This window comes from Solanum dulcamara, chromosome 11, assembly GCF_947179165.1.
Source record: "Solanum dulcamara chromosome 11, daSolDulc1.2, whole genome shotgun sequence".
Classification (NCBI taxonomy): Eukaryota; Viridiplantae; Streptophyta; class Magnoliopsida; order Solanales; family Solanaceae; genus Solanum; species Solanum dulcamara.
The window spans coordinates 48,578,884-48,598,691 of NC_077247.1; the positions used below are offsets into that span (position 1 = coordinate 48,578,884).

The window sequence follows — 19,808 nt, forward strand, 5'->3', positions numbered from 1 at the left end:
TAAAAAGATTTTAATTAAAACTGTATTTTTATTAAACTAACTTTATTAATATTCCTTTGTCCACTTTTTTTAAAATAATTTTTTATTTTTACTTGTCACATTTAACATATCAAGAAAATACAATTTTTTTTTATGTTTTACTCTTAGCATTAGTTACTTATTCTTCAAATTAATTTTTAATATTTAATACTAGACATCAACTAATAGAGATAAAATAATAAAATAACCATGCCAATTTTTTTTAATAAGTATGAAAAATAAAAATGAATAGAAAAAATATCTTTTTAAATTTATTAAAATGAACAAGTAAAATAAATATTTAATTTTATACAGGGCCAAATAAAATTTAACGCAGGAAGGAAATGGATTTGGTATCAATTATATATATATGAATTCCCACGTGTTTTTAGTGCAACTTGACTACTAAAATATTACTTTTGGATATCTTATCTTTTGGTTCAACCAGACATAAATTATATGCTTAACTGGCAGTCACTTATCTACTTGCAATTAAAAATATTAGATTAGTTTGAATGATTATCATTTTGAAGACATATACCCTAAATCTATTGTATATTTTTATTGTTAAATTTAATTGGAGTAAACAACAAAGAAAATAATGGACTCTAAATAAAGAAAGTGAATGGAACAAATAATATGTCACACACATACATGAAGAAAGCAATGACGTATCATGTAAATTTTACCAAAACCAAGGGCAATTACCAACTGCTCGACTATATATGTATCCGGGACCATTTTACTTCACTCTCAAAAAGCAAAGCAGAAACAGACCGCTGCAACAACCAACTTCACCAGGGTAACCGCCGGCGACTGATCCATCACCGGAGTACAGTACAAGTAATTAAAGTACATCGGAGAATTTCAAATATGGCCGGAGTAAGAAAAGAGATGAGGATGATGATGAATGGAGGAAACATATTCAGAAGGGAGGAATATGGGCGACCAATTCCAAAAAGAGGGCAAGTGAAAGTTACCATAGTTTTGGGATTAGCTCACTCTTTGTCTTCCATTTTCTTCAATCGCCGATAGAGAGAGAGAGTGTCCAGTTTTGGTTACGATTTTGAGCTTGGTGTGTTTTGTATTTTGTACATGCCTGGTGATTTTGGTAACTCCGCCGCCTATTGTACAGTGTTTTCCAAGTTATTTTTCAATCTTCTTCTTCACCTAAAACATTCTACTTTTTTTCTGCCTGCTCTCGCTGACTTGTGCACTATTTTCTATTGAACTGAAAATTCTTCTTCCAATGAAATATTATTCCCTTTATGAACAAGGTCAAAAATACCATTAAATTATACAAAATTGAACAAAAATATCCATGTTAATAGTTTGGCTTGCCGTCAATAGTTTGATTAAAAAATACTACTATTGTTACTTAGTGGGTAAAAATGCCTGAGTATTTTTAGACCAAACTCTTTCTAAGTAATTTAGAGACATGATTTTGGTGAAATAAATTTATGTATGTCGAGCTTTTGTACACGCTTCAAACTAGTCTCTGGGGTTGAAGGAAACTGTACACAATCTTAAGTGTGAATGTCATAACAAATCTGAGAAAAAAATAAACTTCTTTTTAATGAAAAATCGCAATAACAATTAAATTAATTAATACTACTTAGCAGGAAAACAAAAAAGAAATTATATCATACGAACAGTAGATAAAAACCATATTATATTAATAACACATCATAAAAGTAGTACAAAATTTGGTCACGCATCCATGGATCTGCAATCCAATGTAAGGTGGCATAGGCAACTAATGAATGCTTGCGGTTGTTATCCAAAATTATTTGCTTGATCAACTTCAGTTTCTGGGCGACCAGACATACCTTTCTTTGCTAGTTAATTGGTATAACATCTGCAACCACCACATATGAATGTATTTGTGACCAGCAGAATTTGTGCCTCCATGGAAATCATGTGTCAGAAAGCAAGTCTTCAGTCCCAGTCAATTTTGCAAACTCATTCTCATCGATAGCTCCCTTTTTTAGCTTTTTCAATAAGCGGTACTCCCTTGTGATCTCATCTTCATCTTCAACTAACTGCGTAGCACGTCTCTGTTTGGCAGTTTTCTTTCTCATGGCAGATGCTGTAGAATTTGATTCTTTTTTAAGTCTCTGTGTCTTCTGTTCTACTTCTTGTGCCATTGCAGCCTTTTTTGCTTGCAAATTCTTCTTTCTTTGCTTCTCCCTGGACTTGTCCCTGAGTGGAAAAGGTAACGGCTAAATATCAAAGGCAAAGACTCCACAACAGTTCTAACATTTAGTACTCAGTGCTTGAAGTCACACATCAGAACTGCTCTATGAAAAATATAATGCTAATGACAAGACGCACTGAAACTGCCTAATCTGTATGTTTCCAATGTGATTGTTTGCAGTCCGAGTAATGAATAAACTTACTTATACTTGATCTCGTCCAGCTTGATATCTTCAACAGCAGTAAATCCCTTTGTAGAAAGAGAATGATGCTTCACGTCAGGCACAGAAGGAAGCTGCAAAAGACCATATCCCATGCCCAACTTCCCAATCTCAAGCTCCTTCCACCTGTATATAGAGGACTAAGCTGAAGACATGGAAATATAACTATAATTTTTGTATTGCATCATAGCCTTGACTTACCTTAAAATGTAAGAGCAGTGGTGCTCTTTGTACGCACGGATGTATGATACAAAGGCTCTGAGTCCTTTCTCCATTACATCGCGATCTTTCTTTGCTGCGGACCGTATCTAGAAAAAAGGAACATCAGTAACAAACAGAACTCATTAGTCAACTGCAGCCTCTTCAACCTTTTTGAATACTGAGGACAATATTATTATTATTATTTATTTATTTATTTATTTATTTATTTTTTTTGGGGGGGGGGCTACACAATTCTGGATCTCATTATGTTAAATCTAATCACAATTTTTTAACTGATGAGGATTATGGCCTTGGAGGAACATATGAAGATCAAAGTCAACGTGGAAAGTGACTTGTTTTGTGTGGCTAGTTACAAAAAAAGCATGCTTGACACAAGACAACCTTCAGAAAAGAGATTCTCAGCTCTGTAACAGGTGCCATCTTTGTGGAACAAATTCAGAAACCATCAACTATTTCTTTTTGTACTACCCCATTGTTTCATAGCTTTGGACTTATTTTTGCATATGCTGGGATAACAATGGGCAGTGCCTGAAGATACAATTGATTTGATGAGAAGAAAGTATAGAAGGGACTTGTCAAAAGAACAACACAAATGGCGGAGAACTATCCCAGATACTATATAGTGGACTGTTTGGAAAGAGAGAAATGCAAGATGTATTGAAGATACAGATAGTTCTATACAGAAGATAAAAACAAAGAACTGAACACTTTTGTTTTCTTTTTGGTGTAAAGAGGGTTTGATTAATGATGCAGAATCTCTGTTAGACACACTTGAATCAATGCTGATATGATGTGAAGCTGGATCTTTTTGTAAATATTCAAGCACATTTCGTGTTGCATTTATAATACTTACCCTTTTCTCAATTTAAAAAAAGAAGTAACTAAACAAACTAGAGGACTGAAAGCAGTTCTCCACTACAAAGCAAGGGAAAAGAGAAATATGGCATAATTTAATTCTTACTTCATCTATAATATCAGGAGCATCAGAGGCACATTCCCCCTCTTCTAAGAAAACGTCTTTTATACGCAAGAACTCCACATATGCTTCCTCCTAAAAAGACCACGACGGATCATATCATAGTTAATAAGTATGTTGGGAGTAAGCCTGATAGACAATATATCCAAACAGCCTCCAAAAAGTTTGATACACTATAGAAGTGCAAGACCTGACCTTTGGTAATAGAAAAACAACAGCACTACCTTGTCGGCCCAGCCTAGCTGTTCGGCCTACTCTATGTATAAACATTTTATCATCCTGAGGAAGGTCATACTGCACAAGAAACAACATAAAGAATAAAACATCCATGAAAGTTCCAGCTGCTTATTATCATGCTCATAATTACATGCATGACTGACTATAGAACTATATTTTATTAGGAGAGCGGTGGTTCATATTACTACCACAAACTTCCATCTGCATACCTGTTCATGAAGAATTTAGTGCCTTTGGTGTGGCTAGCTGGATGTGTACAAAAGACTTAAGCATTTATGGGTGGCATTTGTTTCAAAACAGGTGAAAAATATTTTTAGCTTTTGCAAAAACTGAAGCTTTTCTTTGGTGTTTGACCAAATCAAGTCTTCAGCAAATTGAAGTTTGTCGAAATGATTTTTCAGCACTTCTTGAAAACAAATGCCAACTAGATCATTCCTATACAACATGCCGGCTGTATGAACTATTCTTCAAATACTGTAGTGTGACTCATCACTCATATATAAACCAGGTAACTTTTTCTTATAGTGATATCATGTTATTGAATAGGGGAAGGCAACAGTCATCAATGTGTAATACTAACTTTACTACCATTGGAAATTGTTAATTCTGCTGCACATATTCTCAGTTCTCTAAGTTCAAGGTGGTGAAGGAGTGATGAACATGTTATAGTAATAAAGTAATAAGCCCTCCCGTCTCTCCAACCAAGATAATGAGTTCATTAAGCAAAATTATTATGCCCAATAAGAAAGTACCTGTATTATATAATCAACACCTGCAATATCAAGTCCACGTGCAGCTACATCTGTGCATAAAAGAATACCACTGGAAAGAGCTGTAAATGATGCTAGTGCTTTCTCCCTTGCACTCTACAAAAGTTTTGAGAAAGTAAATTTCCTGAGCTGCTAGAGCACCTTCATTAATTAATAGGCCTTGATTAACAATTTCATAAAATAATAGGCCTTTATTATTAAAATGTCAATAAATGTACCTGCTTCATCTTTCCATGAAGAGAGATTAACGAAAAACTTTTCAGACAAGAGAGACGTGGAAGAACAGTTCCCCAATAATCAACACAAGCACAAGTCATGAAATAACTGTAGAAGTAAAAAAAAATATCAAGTACTAAACACCAACTTAATATCCTACCATCTATGCAGGTATATAAAAATATATTAGGTACAATTCAGGATTCCGGAAAGTAAGCTCACATTATAATTTTTTTTGGCTTGTTCTTCGTTATGAGATGTACAAGTTGCGATGATTTCTTGTCCGCTTCGCATTCAAGATACTGCCAAATTGAAGAGACATTAGAATATGGTAATATGCACATTGACATAAATAAACTTCGTTTGGAATAAACGAACACTGTGAAACAGTGGGAGCATACCTCAATATGAAGGCCAGAAGGTGTTTTTGACGAGGTCGAATTCCCAGATGCAGAACCGCTCAACTGTTTTGCTTCTGCCCGAACTTCAACCCTAACAGGATTTCTCAATCCTGCCTTTGATAGTTCTTCAACTGCCTCAGTTTGCGTAGCAGAGAAGAGACCCGTTCTACGAAGCTTAGGTAAATGAGAAATGATTGAATTTAGCTGCTTCTCGAATCCCATGCCTAATAGCCTATCAGCTTCATCTAATATCAGGATCTGCACAAATGATATGGTTTTCGCTGAGTGACTAATTAAGATGTAGTATGCCATATATCACTACCAAATCCCAAACACACATGGACAAAAGAAGGGTTGAGGAAAGGGGACGGACACAACACCCATTGTTCTATTTATTGACAGCCAATAGACTGCCCTAAGAACATGTAGGAAATCGGAAACTATCTTTTTAGAAAAAATGTAGGAAATCAGAGACCACGTAAGTCAGAATGTGATTATAGGCAATCATGAAAGTCAGCCTTGAGTACGAACTTATGATCTGCAACGGAGGTAAAACTTAACAATTTTTGTTAAGGCTGAACTTAGCATTACTCCAGAGCACAAATGGCAAGCTTTACATAAATTAGCACAAAAGAATGCAGCTAAATTGTTTTAACACTGGGCTTATGGCAACTTCATTTTCCTTTTTAAAGTATCAGAAGAAAAACATAAATTATCATCTTTCAAGTAAAAGATTTGGCACTCCAAATCCCAAGCAAACTTATCTTTAAGAGAAAACAAATGGTAAGCAGCTAAAAAGATACTGCAGCACCCGAGCAAAAGAATTTGAATACTCCTAAATTCCAAAGCAAACTTTCTTTAAAAGTAAGCAAATAGTTAACAGCTTAAAAATCACTATAGCACTTGAGCACAAAGCTCTTTGTTTTCCACTGAAGGAGGCATGAAAGTAGAAACCTCAAGATCCCGAAAGTCCAGTATATCCATGCGCTCCATTATGTCATATAGCCTCCCAGGTGTCCCGATCAACAAATTTGCTCCTTCATCCTCTATCTTTCTGATATCTGCCTTTACTTCTAGTCCCCCAACAAGAAGCATAGGCCTAACATTTGCTAATGTGGAAATGAACGGTTGAGCAACGTGAAATATTTGTGACGACAACTCCCTGGTGGGTGATATAATTATACCCATTACCTGCAAGGGCACCAAAGAGACAGCTAAACACAAAAAGAGGACAAAATAGAATTAAAGGAAAAAACAGAAAGGAAAGTATATCACAAGGATCTTTATTGGCTGTCAAATGGGTCTATTTGGATAGAACATCATGCCATAAGCATGGAAGATCCATTTTTACAAAGTATAACATGTGCGGCACAGATTAGTCTGTGCCTTTTCTTTGTAAAGTAAGGCCCTTCAACAAGTTTGGACGGCTTTATTTATCTATTATAACTATTTCTAGGGTTGAAGGCAACTTGACCTCCCTTCTATACTGTTCCTCATCAAGTTACATTGATTTATTTAATATAAAAAAGGGGGCAGAGATAATTGCGGCAGTACTGTCTTTCTATAGTTGAAGCACGACACTGTCAAAGGATAACCAGATAACAATAGAAGTATCAGAGAACAACCTCCAATTATTATAATCTTATAGCACCATCCAACTGGCAACTACTACTGAATAAGATCCCTTAAGCTGGAAATGTTCCAAGACAGAAACACCCTAAATGATCCAACTTGGTGGTATTAGCCAGGAAAAATGGATGTCTTTTAAATCAGCAATGACTAAGTGACTTATTTTTCACAAAGTCAATCAGCACAGAGTCCACTTCTACAAACATGTGAAGTGGATAACAGCGCCATTGTCGCAGCTCTTCATTCCCACGAGAATATTTATTTGTATAAGCAACTCATTCCGTAGACAAATTTGAATGACTTCTTGAACTAATATGAAACTTGACTAGGTACAAATGAGCACAACTACATCTGCTTCCAGCTTATATCATTCCGCACAGCAAAATTCTTCATGACTGGCCAGTATATATTTAAAATTCTAGTTCTCAAGCAACTTGATTATATTAACCTCGCATACCACTAATTGGGAATACTAAATTCCGTTCTCTTTACGTAATAAAGATGTTACAGCAAAGCCCAAAAATAGCCTAACTAACAAATCTAAATACTAGTGCCGGCACTAATGCTTGTATACTTTGCATAAAAGAGCCTAAACAGGTCTGGTAAAGAAGAAGGAACCTTATTACCTTGTGAGGTTTGGGATTGGAGGAGGACCGACGGAGGATCTCAACCACAGGTAAGACGAAGGCTAGGGTTTTACCAGAGCCAGTGGCGGCGTCGACGGTTACATCCTTGTAGCTGCAGAGTAAGGGTATGGTGGCGGCCTGAACAGGAGTGCAGAACTCGAAGCCGGAGTTGGTTAGGGCTTCCAAAACTGGCGCAGACAGCCGTGGTTCGAGGTCGGAGAAACGAGTATTCGTTAAGGCTTTGTTCTGATTCGCCGCCGCCATAGCTGCCGCAGTCATAGTTTTCTTCCGCCCAACTGCCTAAGTAGTAATGTGCTTGTAATTAGACCGTCGGGTCGATTGAGAACCGACTCAAAAAGTATATACGGTCCGGTTTTGGCTGGTAAGCGGTTCTCTTTAAATATAGGTGTGTAATGTGTAGTTAACGTTTCATTTTATTTTAAAATCGAAACTCTCTTTTCATTTTACTTCACCTTGTATTAAAAATAATATTTCCTTTTAACTTTTTCATTCTAGTAAATTAAAAAAAATCACTATTATTTATACTAAATTATTCAATATAATTTCATTAGTGAATTTTTTTAAAAAAAATATACGCAAACGTTATTTCTATCTTCATGAGTCGTGGAAATTGATTTCTAAAACTCTTACATAACTGATAAAGGAATATATTACTGCGCTTTCCAAAAAAAAACAATAGTAACAACAAAGTTCTTTCAATACTATCCTTATCTTTAAGTAATTACATATGGTACTATTAGTCAAAAAAATTTAAAAAATTATTAATAAGATTGTGATAATGTGGTAAATATTTATTTCATTCTTAATTAAATATTTTACAAGTCCTTTTGAATACTGAGTCACTTTTAGTAGAAAATATTTTACCTCCTAATATGAAACTTTCTACCACAAATTTAAATTTAATCAAATTCCAATATAAATAACGGACACTACATAAAAAATTAAAAAATAAAATCTTTTGCGTCCATTGAATGCACGAGCCCTAGAATTCTAATACGGGTGTGTTAAAAAAAAACAGATACAATATTTATAAATCTCGTAGTTGGTGAAAAAATTCTGACAATACATATATAGGTGTGTGTCGTTTCCTCTTGGTTAATATATTATAAATATAATAAATTACAATTGACTATCTGACCTTTTATCTTGTCCTCTCTTAAAGCCGAGGATCTTTCGAAAACAGCCGCCCTATCTTTCAAGGTGGGGGTTAGGTCTGCATACACTCTACCCTCTCCAGACCCCACATTGTGGAATTATACTGGGTCTGTTGTTGTTGTTGTTGTTGTTGTTGTATAATAAATTACAATTGAAAAATAAAATAACAAAAATGAGTAAAAATATATTCATGTTGAGGTGCTAATATCTCGCTTTCTTTAAGGAGATTCAAATTCACTATGACATAATCTACACCAATCCAGCAGTAATACTATTGACTTATCCCCTCCAGAATATAACAGTTCAACAACGTCGTATGATTCAAACAACTCTAAATTAGTTGAAGAGAATATAAATATTCACAAAAGAATATCTTCTTCCAACATGTCACGACCTAGCCCCGTGACTAGTGTCCAAATTGGACCCTCGTATACACACATATTATCTATAGTCAATCGGCAATTAAGCATGATAAAGGATTATATGGGTAGCACGTTGTCTCAAACTGTTACTTATATATATACTAAAATCACCTATTTCTTGGGGAGTCTTAATTGTCAAAAATAAGATAACATAATATGTAAGCCGACAAGGCTTCCATTCTGAATGTAAACGTCCAAAAACATAAGTCATACTAGTACACCGGACAACATCTATATACAACCCACTCATATGTCTACAGACCTCTAAGAGAATTAACAATAGCATATGACGGGACAAGGCCCCGTCGTACCCCTAAATACACAAATATATACATTATAAGGATTAGTACCCAAAGTTTGGGCTCCGAGACAATGGAGCACTTCAAACCCGTTGAGTAGGATCCTAAGTTGGCGGCTCTCCAAAATGAGTATTTGTACCTGCAGGCATGAAATGCAGCCCCCCGAACAAAAGGGGGTCAGTACGAACTATGTACTGAGTATATAAAGCATAAAATACCGTAAAGGAGATCACATCTGAAATAAAGATTCAGGAGTCAAGTATCATAATCAATAAATCACTGTACCTATGTCTTATAAAATGAAGACATGCATATCATCATCATATATCGTACCTGGCCCGTTATGGGACTCGGTATCACAATTATATCAATATATCGTCATATGTATATATATACCATACCCGGCCCTCTAGCAAGGAACTCGGTGAATAGAGTAGTGTACACTGATACCGTACCCGGCCCATTATGGGACTCGGTGCCATAATCATATCGTCATATCATTATAATATCATATTATCATATCACGTACCCGGCCCTCTAGTAAGGGACTCGGTGAATAATGTAGTGGAATCCATACATGATAACATACCCGGCCTATCGTAGGACTCGGTGAATAATACCATAACAGCATGCACGAATAAGATATCATTAGCAACCTTGTGAAATTTAATCATTATCGGAGACTTAATAGAATAAGCAAAACAGACCATCATTTGAAAACCAAGACAATAGTCATTATAAATCACACTAATTATGGATTATACTAAAATATGAATTATACCACAACATGAGTTATACCAACTAGGATGGCTGGAATTATACACATGAGTCAAGACATAACAATATAAATTTTGAAAATCAAGAACGGTAGCCATCCGAGTATATCTACGAATAAGAGTTTCTTTGGAATTTAAGCATACGTCATTCGTTCGTTTCATATGGATCATGCCAAAAGAAGAAAATGTTAACTTTACATACCTTTAGCGTTTATACGTATATGTTGTCCAATATTGTCTCAACCTATATTAAAACGTTAAGCACTATGATTAAGCTATGGACAAGAATAAAACGTAGTCTATCGTTAGTAGGTTATTTCTAAAAAAAATTGGACAGCACCTCCCCTATACCGCTCACTTTTCCCACTTTCAAACCAGCCATATAATCATCAACCAACATCAACAATCCAAAATATTGACACAAAATAAGATTTATTATTCATGTTACCAAAGCAGTAAATTCGGAAAGTCAAGTACCTCACGTTGTATCTAAATTTTGAAAATGAAAACGGCAAAACTGGACTTTATAACCTTCATAAAACATTTATATCTCTGTCTTAAGTTTCCAATGCAAAAGAAATCAACTCAAAATTCATTTTCTACAAAGAGATATCATCAAAATACGAACAGCTATACATGAAGGAATTTTCAATCCAGAATCTGGACAGAATTTGTCTTATGATTCATGCTCAGTTTTTGACATAATAACAGCAGATATAGACTAAGACATAAACATAAGAGTTGTAGGTACGTGTATTATCTTTCCAAAACATGTTTAATATCTAAAATCGAAGGTCTACACAATGAGATATTCCAGAATTACTACCAGCTACTCAATTCCAAAAACGGGTTTGAACATTCAAAATCTTCATACACCTTTTTCCTCCAAATTCAAGAACAACAACTCATCAACAACATCAAAACAATATCAACCATTATTATACATCATCACTAACCTAATTTCATCCATTTAATCTACCTAAAACAACCCTTTAACCCATAAATCTCAACAAATCACCAAACTAGTTTATAACACTATTTTCTCCGTTCTAATCCGTTAAAACTCTAACTAAACTTGTTAACAATGAAAAGGAGACTTTAATATTACCTTGAATTTGCAGCACCACATAAAATCTTCTCCTTATTGGTTGATTTCTAGCTCAAATTGAAGCCAACACGACGTACAACAATTTTCTCTTCATGAGCTTCGGATTTCGGGACTTAATTTTGGTCGGATTTGGGATTTTTCTCAAGAACTCCCTTTCTCTCTCTCTTTGGAAATTTCCAGAATTATGTGATCTTTGTATGAAGGAATAGTTACAAAAAATCAGATTTAATTTTATGGGTATTGGGCCTGACCCGAATTAGAATTGGGTTGGGCCGAATTCACTATTTAGTTTGGACTGTCAGATTTAAAACGTCTATATCTTATTACTCCGATATCACATTTCGTCCCACGACCTATGGTTGGAAAGATATTTCAATTATCTACAACTTTCATGTTGAGAGTTTTCCCAAATTCTCAAATTATAAAGAGGTTATGGCCTCCCGAAGTCAGCTTACCCGAAACGTAACTTTAAGAAAAACATATTTGATGGCTTCTATTTTGATTCGGCTTAAGGGTCCTTCTTGAGATGTATTTTACTACACATAATTTATTCATATAACTTGGCATCTACAACAAATCATGTCCTTTTAAAAATTCAAAATTAAAAGCCCTTGAATTTATAATCGTTAGCTTACGAATAATCCAAAATGCAAAAATACGGAATGTAACATTCTTCCCCCCTTTAGAACATTCGTCCTCGAATGTTAAACCCGCCTCATAAAGTCTTATAAGAAATTTGGGGGAATAGTCTTTTTTTTTTTTTGCAACAACAAATAGTTTCATATGTCAATCAATATAATTAATCGAGAGGTTTAGATTACCTGTAGGCGTAGAAAACAAGTGAGGATACTTATCCTTCATCTCTTCCTCGGCTTCCCAGGTCATCTCTTCTCTATTGTTATTTTGCCATAATACTTTGACGGAAGCCACATCCTTAGTACGTAACATTCTGACTTGGCGATCAAGTATAGCTATAGGGTTTTCCTCGTAAGAAAGCTCCTCCATCACCTGGATATCATCCATGGGGAATACTTTAGAAGGATCACCAATGCATTTGCGAAGCATCGACACGTGAAAAAAAAGGGTGCACTGCTTCCAAATCAGATGGTAGGTCCAACTCATATGCAACCTTGCCTATTCTACGAGTAACCTGATAAGGGCCAATGTAGCGCGGGCTAAGCTTTCCTTTCTTACCGAATCTCATTACCCCCTTCATGGGTGACACCTTCAAAAATACCCAATCACTAACCTGAAACTCTAAGGGTCGACGTCGATTATCTGCATATGATTTCTGTCAACTCTGGGCTGCTAATAACCTTTCCCGAATAAGCTTGACTTTATCAACAGCTTGTTGAATCATATCAGGTCCGATTAACTTAGCCTTACCAACATCAAACCAACCAATAGGTGACCTGCACTTCCTGCCATATAAAGCCTCATACGGTGCCATCTGAATGCTAGAATGGTAGCTGTTATTATAGGCAAACTCAATAAGTGGCAAATGGTCATCCCAAGTACCTCTAAAGTCAATAATACAGGCCCGTAACATATTTTCTAGCGTCTGAATAGTGCGTTCAGCTTGCCCATTAGTCTGAGGGTGAAATGTTGTACTAAGATTTATTTGTGTTCCCAATCCCTTCTGAAATGATCTCCAGAAGCTAGCTATAAATTAAGCCCCTCTGTCTAAGATAATAGATATGGGAATCCCATGAAGTCTTACTATCTCTTTGATAAATAACCTCGCATAGTCCTCTATTGAATATGTAGTTCTAACTGAAAGAAAGTGGGTTGATTTTGTCAGCCTATCTACAATCACCCATATGGAATCATACTTCTGTGGAGTGCTAGGTAAGCCTGTAAAAAAAAATCATATTAATTGCTTCCCAATATTTTCTCAAGTGTTCTCTTAGTTAATTATGCCGTGCATAGACCTCCTCCGTTTGTCGACTCGCTTTAGTTCATTATAACGCACTCCAAGTTCTACTAGTAAATCGAAATTTCACCAGAGTAATATTTTGGTACTCCAATATTCTTTCTTTACCCTACTATGACAATCCGTATTCTGGAATCCTCGGCATCATGTGTAACTTTCTGACTTTGACTTGAAGGTCTTTAACTATCATTTGTTTTTACCTCTTGATCTTGATCTTTTGGGTTGGTTATCAATTAGTGTTAAGGCTCCTTCATCTTATAACCTTACCGTCATCCAGTAACCAGTAACCCGCCTATTCTGATTGTCTCGGTTAAGTCATTTCATAATTTCCTTTACCCTAACTGGCAATATTTTAGGCATAATATCTTGAGTCATTTCTCTATTTTTGACTCAAACTTTTCTATTGCCCCTTTACTCTAATTTTCTCTTACTTCTCTTACCACACATACTATTGCAATCTTTATACGAATATGTGTAGGTGCTTAAATCAGCCCAGAAAATACCTAAATGTCGCCACGTTAGTCTTTATGCAGTCCCTATATTTTCTCTTACCTCTTTCAGTTGATATCAGGACTCACCTATGGCTTTTGCCCCCAATACTAATTATATCTCTATAGTTTTTCCTCAAACCATCTTATACTTTTCTTTGATGTATCCGGAATATTGCAATCGCATTGTGGTTACTAAATTCTTATTCTGCTTATCAAGTAATCACTTGATATCACCCTTAGCATACCAATATTCATAGGCTGCATAACCAATCTTGTAGAATTTGTACAACGTGTATTCAATTCTAATCATAGTCTTTCCTTCTCTTGGCTTATTCTGCTATAAATTTCTTATTGTACTAACACTCACTTGCTGTCTATTTTGTCATACTTGCATCCCTTCCTTTACTTACTATTAAGTTTTCTCATATTCTACCATATGAGAGATTTCTCTCCTTTGCTATTTGTATATCCCAATCTTATTAGCCGATAATTACGTTGCCAACATCTCAACCTCTAATCCAGTATAACCTTGCTATCATTTATAATATCTTCGAGCTACTTGTTACTATTCTCATGTTGTATTCGTCCTTTTTATAAGCATCCATCTTTTGATGTCACACTATCCAAGATCTTTACCAATAATTCTGAGCACCGTCTCAAATATCATCTTGGTTTTATTTTTCCATTTATTGCTGACTTTCAAATTTTTCTAACTTATTCCAGCATGGGATCTCATATGAAATTTAGGTGTTCACCTTAACGTGTTGCAGTGTCAGTTAATTTCATTTTACAGTTATATTTTTCTCATCCACTTCCCCCCTTTAGGGTGTACCCATAGCATTATCTATTTATATTCTACTCTATGTCCCCATTTCAAATTTTCAAATTCATGCGATTCTTTTCCAATACATTATCTCTGTCTTTCTTTATATCATCAATAACTTAGATTACCCATGTACGAAACCTTAACACAATCACAAGGTGATGAGAATTTCCGATATATAGTACAAAATCTCGTCTGATAAATGGTACTCAAATGATATAATTAATGTAGCAATTCATTCAAAGCCACATTCCATTTATTCTAATCAGTAATTAGCTAGTGTTTATAATCGTTTTAAATTCTCTATTCGGTAGCACTTATATTCTAGTGATCAGTGTTCCAAGCTTTCTTATAACGCTATCTTTATCTCAATAGATATCACATGTTCCTCTAGTAAACTCACAATACATCCGTTATTTTTGCAAATCTACATTTCCTATCATCTAAGGATTTCACTATTTTTCGAGGTGAAGTCACATATACACAATACTCCTTTATGCCTTATACGCTTTCACCCTTGTCGTGTACCCAATACTAACTTTTAATCTTACTCAAAATCATATCCATTAGCCACTTTTCCGCTAGACTTTACTTATTTTCATAACGATTCTCATCATACTCACATTATATTCTGTTCTTACTCAATCCCATAGTGTAACACTTTTTAACCTTATTCACGATTTTTACTAAGGGTCAATTATACTCGGTGGACTAAGCGTACTTAACCTTTTTGTAAATTATCCCTTAGTATCAAAATCCCTTTCGAATCATCCTAGCATTTCATGAACAACACATGAAATACATGATCCTGAATATTCCACAAGTTTATGTTTTCCATTCACCAGTTCCATCTCCAATTAATTGGTTAAGGACTAATAAAATGTTATCATAAGGCATTCTTCAACCACCACCAAAAGGAAGCTAGAATCCAACGAGCACCACCGGACCTCTTAATGCTTGATGCACCTGGTTTACCTCCAAGGTTATTCTTAAATTTTGAATGAATTATTTAATTCACAAACTAATTGTTGAGTGCCTTGTACTTCTCAATGGAAGTAAAACTTAATTATGAGACGTATTTTTTTTTCCTTCAACAAAAGCTTCTTTTAAGGAAAACATGCGATTGGAAGTTATCTTGGTTCGTTTAAATCAATTCTAAATAGGTTTTTTCCGAAATAAAATTTCCCAAATAAAAATGGTGTCCCTTAATGATGACATTGGGGTATTTCTTAACTCTTTACTACAACACAATAAATTTACCTCATGGTTATCAACCTTCAAAATATATTATGAACTTATGCCCCACTTTCTCTTCTTTTTTTTTTTTTTCTGAAAAAAAAAATGGGTAGAGTTTCCTCTGTATTTCTTACTATCCCAAAATTTGCACGCAGAAAATACCAACAATGCCTCACAGGTTCAACATATATATATTCATATCATATCGCAGCCACACAGGGCACCCAATATCAACAACAGTATGAAAATGATGGACTTACCTCTTATTTCCGACTCGAACTGCACCTGTTACACTTTCATGTCTACTTTTTCTTTCAATTTTCAACTTTACATTTCAATCATACTTCAATATGCTTACCTTATCCACCATACCTCTTTCGCATCATTACTTACCCGTTTATTGTGTAGCTTCCAATATCATCAATCGTTTTCTTCTATCGATGTCGTTCTTCAGCTGAAATCAAAAGATAGAAAAAAAGAATTTCATGTCCTATGGCTGGGCTCTATCGCACGATCTTAGATATGAAAGAAAGGCAACGTCCTAAATGTCCTGTAGCCTCCTGTTTATAGATGTGTTGCACAACACACCGATAAACAAGACTCTACTAGACACGGTCTGTAAACACTCCGAGGATGAACTGCTCTGATACCACTTTTGTCACGACCTAGCCCCGTGACTAGTGTCCAAATTGGACCCTCGTATACACACATATTATCTATAGTCAATCGGCAATTAAGCATGATAAAGGATTATATGGGTAGCACGTTGTCTCAAACTGTTACTTATATATATACTAAAATCACCTATTTCTTGGGGAGTCTTAATTGTCAAAAATAAGATAACATAATATGTAAGCCGACAAGGCTTCCATTCTGAATGTAAACGTCCAAAAACATAAGTCATACTAGTACACCGGACAACATCTATATACAACCCACTCATATGTCTACAGACCTCTAAGAGAATTAACAATAGCATATGACGGGACAAGGCCCCGTCGTACCCCTAAATACACAAATATATACATTATAAGGATTAGTACCCAAAGTTTGGGCTCCGAGACAATGGAGCACTTCAAACCCGTTGAGTAGGATCCTAAGTTGGCGGCTCTCCAAAATGAGTATTTGTACCTGCAGGCATGAAATGCAGCCCCCCGAACAAAAGGGGGTCAGTACGAACTATGTACTGAGTATATAAAGCATAAAATACCGTAAAGGAGATCACATCTGAAATAAAGATTCAGGAGTCAAGTATCATAATCAATAAATCACTGTACCTATGTCTTATAAAATGAAGACATGCATATCATCATCATATATCGTACCTGGCCCGTTATGGGACTCGGTATCACAATTATATCAATATATCGTCATATGTATATATATACCATACCCGGCCCTCTAGCAAGGAACTCGGTGAATAGAGTAGTGTACACTGATACCGTACCCGGCCCATTATGGGACTCGGTGCCATAATCATATCGTCATATCATTATAATATCATATTATCATATCACGTACCCGGCCCTCTAGTAAGGGACTCGGTGAATAATGTAGTGGAATCCATACATGATAACATACCCGGCCTATCGTAGGACTCGGTGAATAATACCATAACAGCATGCACGAATAAGATATCATTAGCAACCTTGTGAAATTTAATCATTATCGGAGACTTAATAGAATAAGCAAAACAGACCATCATTTGAAAACCAAGACAATAGTCATTATAAATCACACTAATTATGGATTATACTAAAATATGAATTATACCACAACATGAGTTATACCAACTAGGATGGCTGGAATTATACACATGAGTCAAGACATAACAATATAAATTTTGAAAATCAAGAACGGTAGCCATCCGAGTATATCTACGAATAAGAGTTTCTTTGGAATTTAAGCATACGTCATTCGTTCGTTTCATATGGATCATGCCAAAAGAAGAAAATGTTAACTTTACATACCTTTAGCGTTTATACGTATATGTTGTCCAATATTGTCTCAACCTATATTAAAACGTTAAGCACTATGATTAAGCTATGGACAAGAATAAAACGTAGTCTATCGTTAGTAGGTTATTTCTAAAAAAAATTGGACAGCACCTCCCCTATACCGCTCACTTTTCCCACTTTCAAACCAGCCATATAATCATCAACCAACATCAACAATCCAAAATATTGACACAAAATAAGATTTATTATTCATGTTACCAAAGCAGTAAATTCGGAAAGTCAAGTACCTCACGTTGTATCTAAATTTTGAAAATGAAAACGGCAAAACTGGACTTTATAACCTTCATAAAACATTTATATCTCTGTCTTAAGTTTCCAATGCAAAAGAAATCAACTCAAAATTCATTTTCTACAAAGAGATATCATCAAAATACGAACAGCTATACATGAAGGAATTTTCAATCCAGAATCTGGACAGAATTTGTCTTATGATTCATGCTCAGTTTTTGACATAATAACAGCAGATATAGACTAAGACATAAACATAAGAGTTGTAGGTACGTGTATTATCTTTCCAAAACATGTTTAATATCTAAAATCGAAGGTCTACACAATGAGATATTCCAGAATTACTACCAGCTACTCAATTCCAAAAACGGGTTTGAACATTCAAAATCTTCATACACCTTTTTCCTCCAAATTCAAGAACAACAACTCATCAACAACATCAAAACAATATCAACCATTATTATACATCATCACTAACCTAATTTCATCCATTTAATCTACCTAAAACAACCCTTTAACCCATAAATCTCAACAAATCACCAAACTAGTTTATAACACTATTTTCTCCGTTCTAATCCGTTAAAACTCTAACTAAACTTGTTAACAATGAAAAGGAGACTTTAATATTACCTTGAATTTGCAGCACCACATAAAATCTTCTCCTTATTGGTTGATTTCTAGCTCAAATTGAAGCCAACACGACGTACAACAATTTTCTCTTCATGAGCTTCGGATTTCGGGACTTAATTTTGGTCGGATTTGGGATTTTTCTCAAGAACTCCCTTTCTCTCTCTCTTTGGAAATTTCCAGAATTATGTGATCTTTGTATGAAGGAATAGTTACAAAAAATCAGATTTAATTTTATGGGTATTGGGCCTGACCCGAATTAGAATTGGGTTGGGCCGAATTCACTATTTAGTTTGGACTGTCAGATTTAAAACGTCTATATCTTATTACTCCGATATCACATTTCGTCCCACGACCTATGGTTGGAAAGATATTTCAATTATCTACAACTTTCATGTTGAGAGTTTTCCCAAATTCTCAAATTATAAAGAGGTTATGGCCTCCCGAAGTCAGCTTACCCGAAACGTAACTTTAAGAAAAACATATTTGATGGCTTCTATTTTGATTCGGCTTAAGGGTCCTTCTTGAGATGTATTTTACTACACATAATTTATTCATATAACTTGGCATCTACAACAAATCATGTCCTTTTAAAAATTCAAAATTAAAAGCCCTTGAATTTATAATCGTTAGCTTACGAATAATCCAAAATGCAAAAATACGGAATGTAACACAACATATAAATATTCACAAAAGAATATCTTCCTTCTACATGTTAAGATTCTCTTTTGTATAGTGAATATAGTTGAAGACTCCTTCTTTCACTACTACACACTACAATACTTTATCACACTTAACATATTGAGATAAGTGTCAAAAACACATCTAAACTATCATCTTTTTTGAGTTTCATATCTAAACTATTGAGAGTGTGAGTTTCATACCCAAACTATCACTTATCAGTTTGAGAAACGCACATCAGTAGTGTGTGTAATACACTCGCTCTACTCTCTCTATTTTTTGAATTTTTTTTGCCACATGACTAAAATATTATATATTGATAAAAATTAAATACACTATTAATATTAGTTAAAAGTTAAAACTAAAGTATTTCTATCCCAAAAAAAAGAAATTATTTTTAAAAAAATGATTTTTTTTTTTAAAAAAGTTTAAAATATTTTTCTCACTCATGTGTATGTATCTAACACAAAACGAGAAA

General features: G+C 34.8%; 1 protein-coding gene and 2 long non-coding RNA genes across 3 annotated transcripts; all 3 read right to left on the reverse strand.

Annotated features, from left to right (window-relative positions):
• Nucleotides 1–1,522: 1,522 nt before the first annotated feature.
• LOC129873054 (DEAD-box ATP-dependent RNA helicase 18) lies at nucleotides 1,523–7,836 on the reverse strand. The gene is made up of 11 exons (XM_055948050.1): nucleotides 7,513–7,836; nucleotides 6,212–6,448; nucleotides 5,258–5,515; nucleotides 5,079–5,158; nucleotides 4,859–4,964; nucleotides 4,623–4,736; nucleotides 3,829–3,927; nucleotides 3,619–3,708; nucleotides 2,637–2,743; nucleotides 2,418–2,561; nucleotides 1,523–2,220 (listed from the first exon to the last, which is right to left on the reverse strand). Exons 1-11 carry the CDS (start codon nucleotides 7,789–7,791, stop codon nucleotides 1,935–1,937), a joined length of 1,800 nt encoding a protein of 599 aa, XP_055804025.1. The 5' UTR covers nucleotides 7,792–7,836; the 3' UTR covers nucleotides 1,523–1,934.
• Nucleotides 7,837–9,236: 1,400 nt separating this feature from the next.
• On the reverse strand, nucleotides 9,237–11,475 carry LOC129873992 (uncharacterized). Its single transcript, XR_008762818.1, has 3 exons — nucleotides 11,294–11,475; nucleotides 10,388–10,429; nucleotides 9,237–9,548 (listed from the first exon to the last, which is right to left on the reverse strand). It is a non-coding gene; the product is annotated as an uncharacterized LOC129873992 (long non-coding RNA).
• A 5,066-nt stretch (nucleotides 11,476–16,541) lies between these two features.
• LOC129873963 (uncharacterized) lies at nucleotides 16,542–18,834 on the reverse strand. Its single transcript, XR_008762814.1, has 3 exons — nucleotides 18,653–18,834; nucleotides 17,747–17,788; nucleotides 16,542–16,907 (listed from the first exon to the last, which is right to left on the reverse strand). It is a non-coding gene; the product is annotated as an uncharacterized LOC129873963 (long non-coding RNA).
• Between the last annotated feature and the right edge of the window lie 974 nt (nucleotides 18,835–19,808).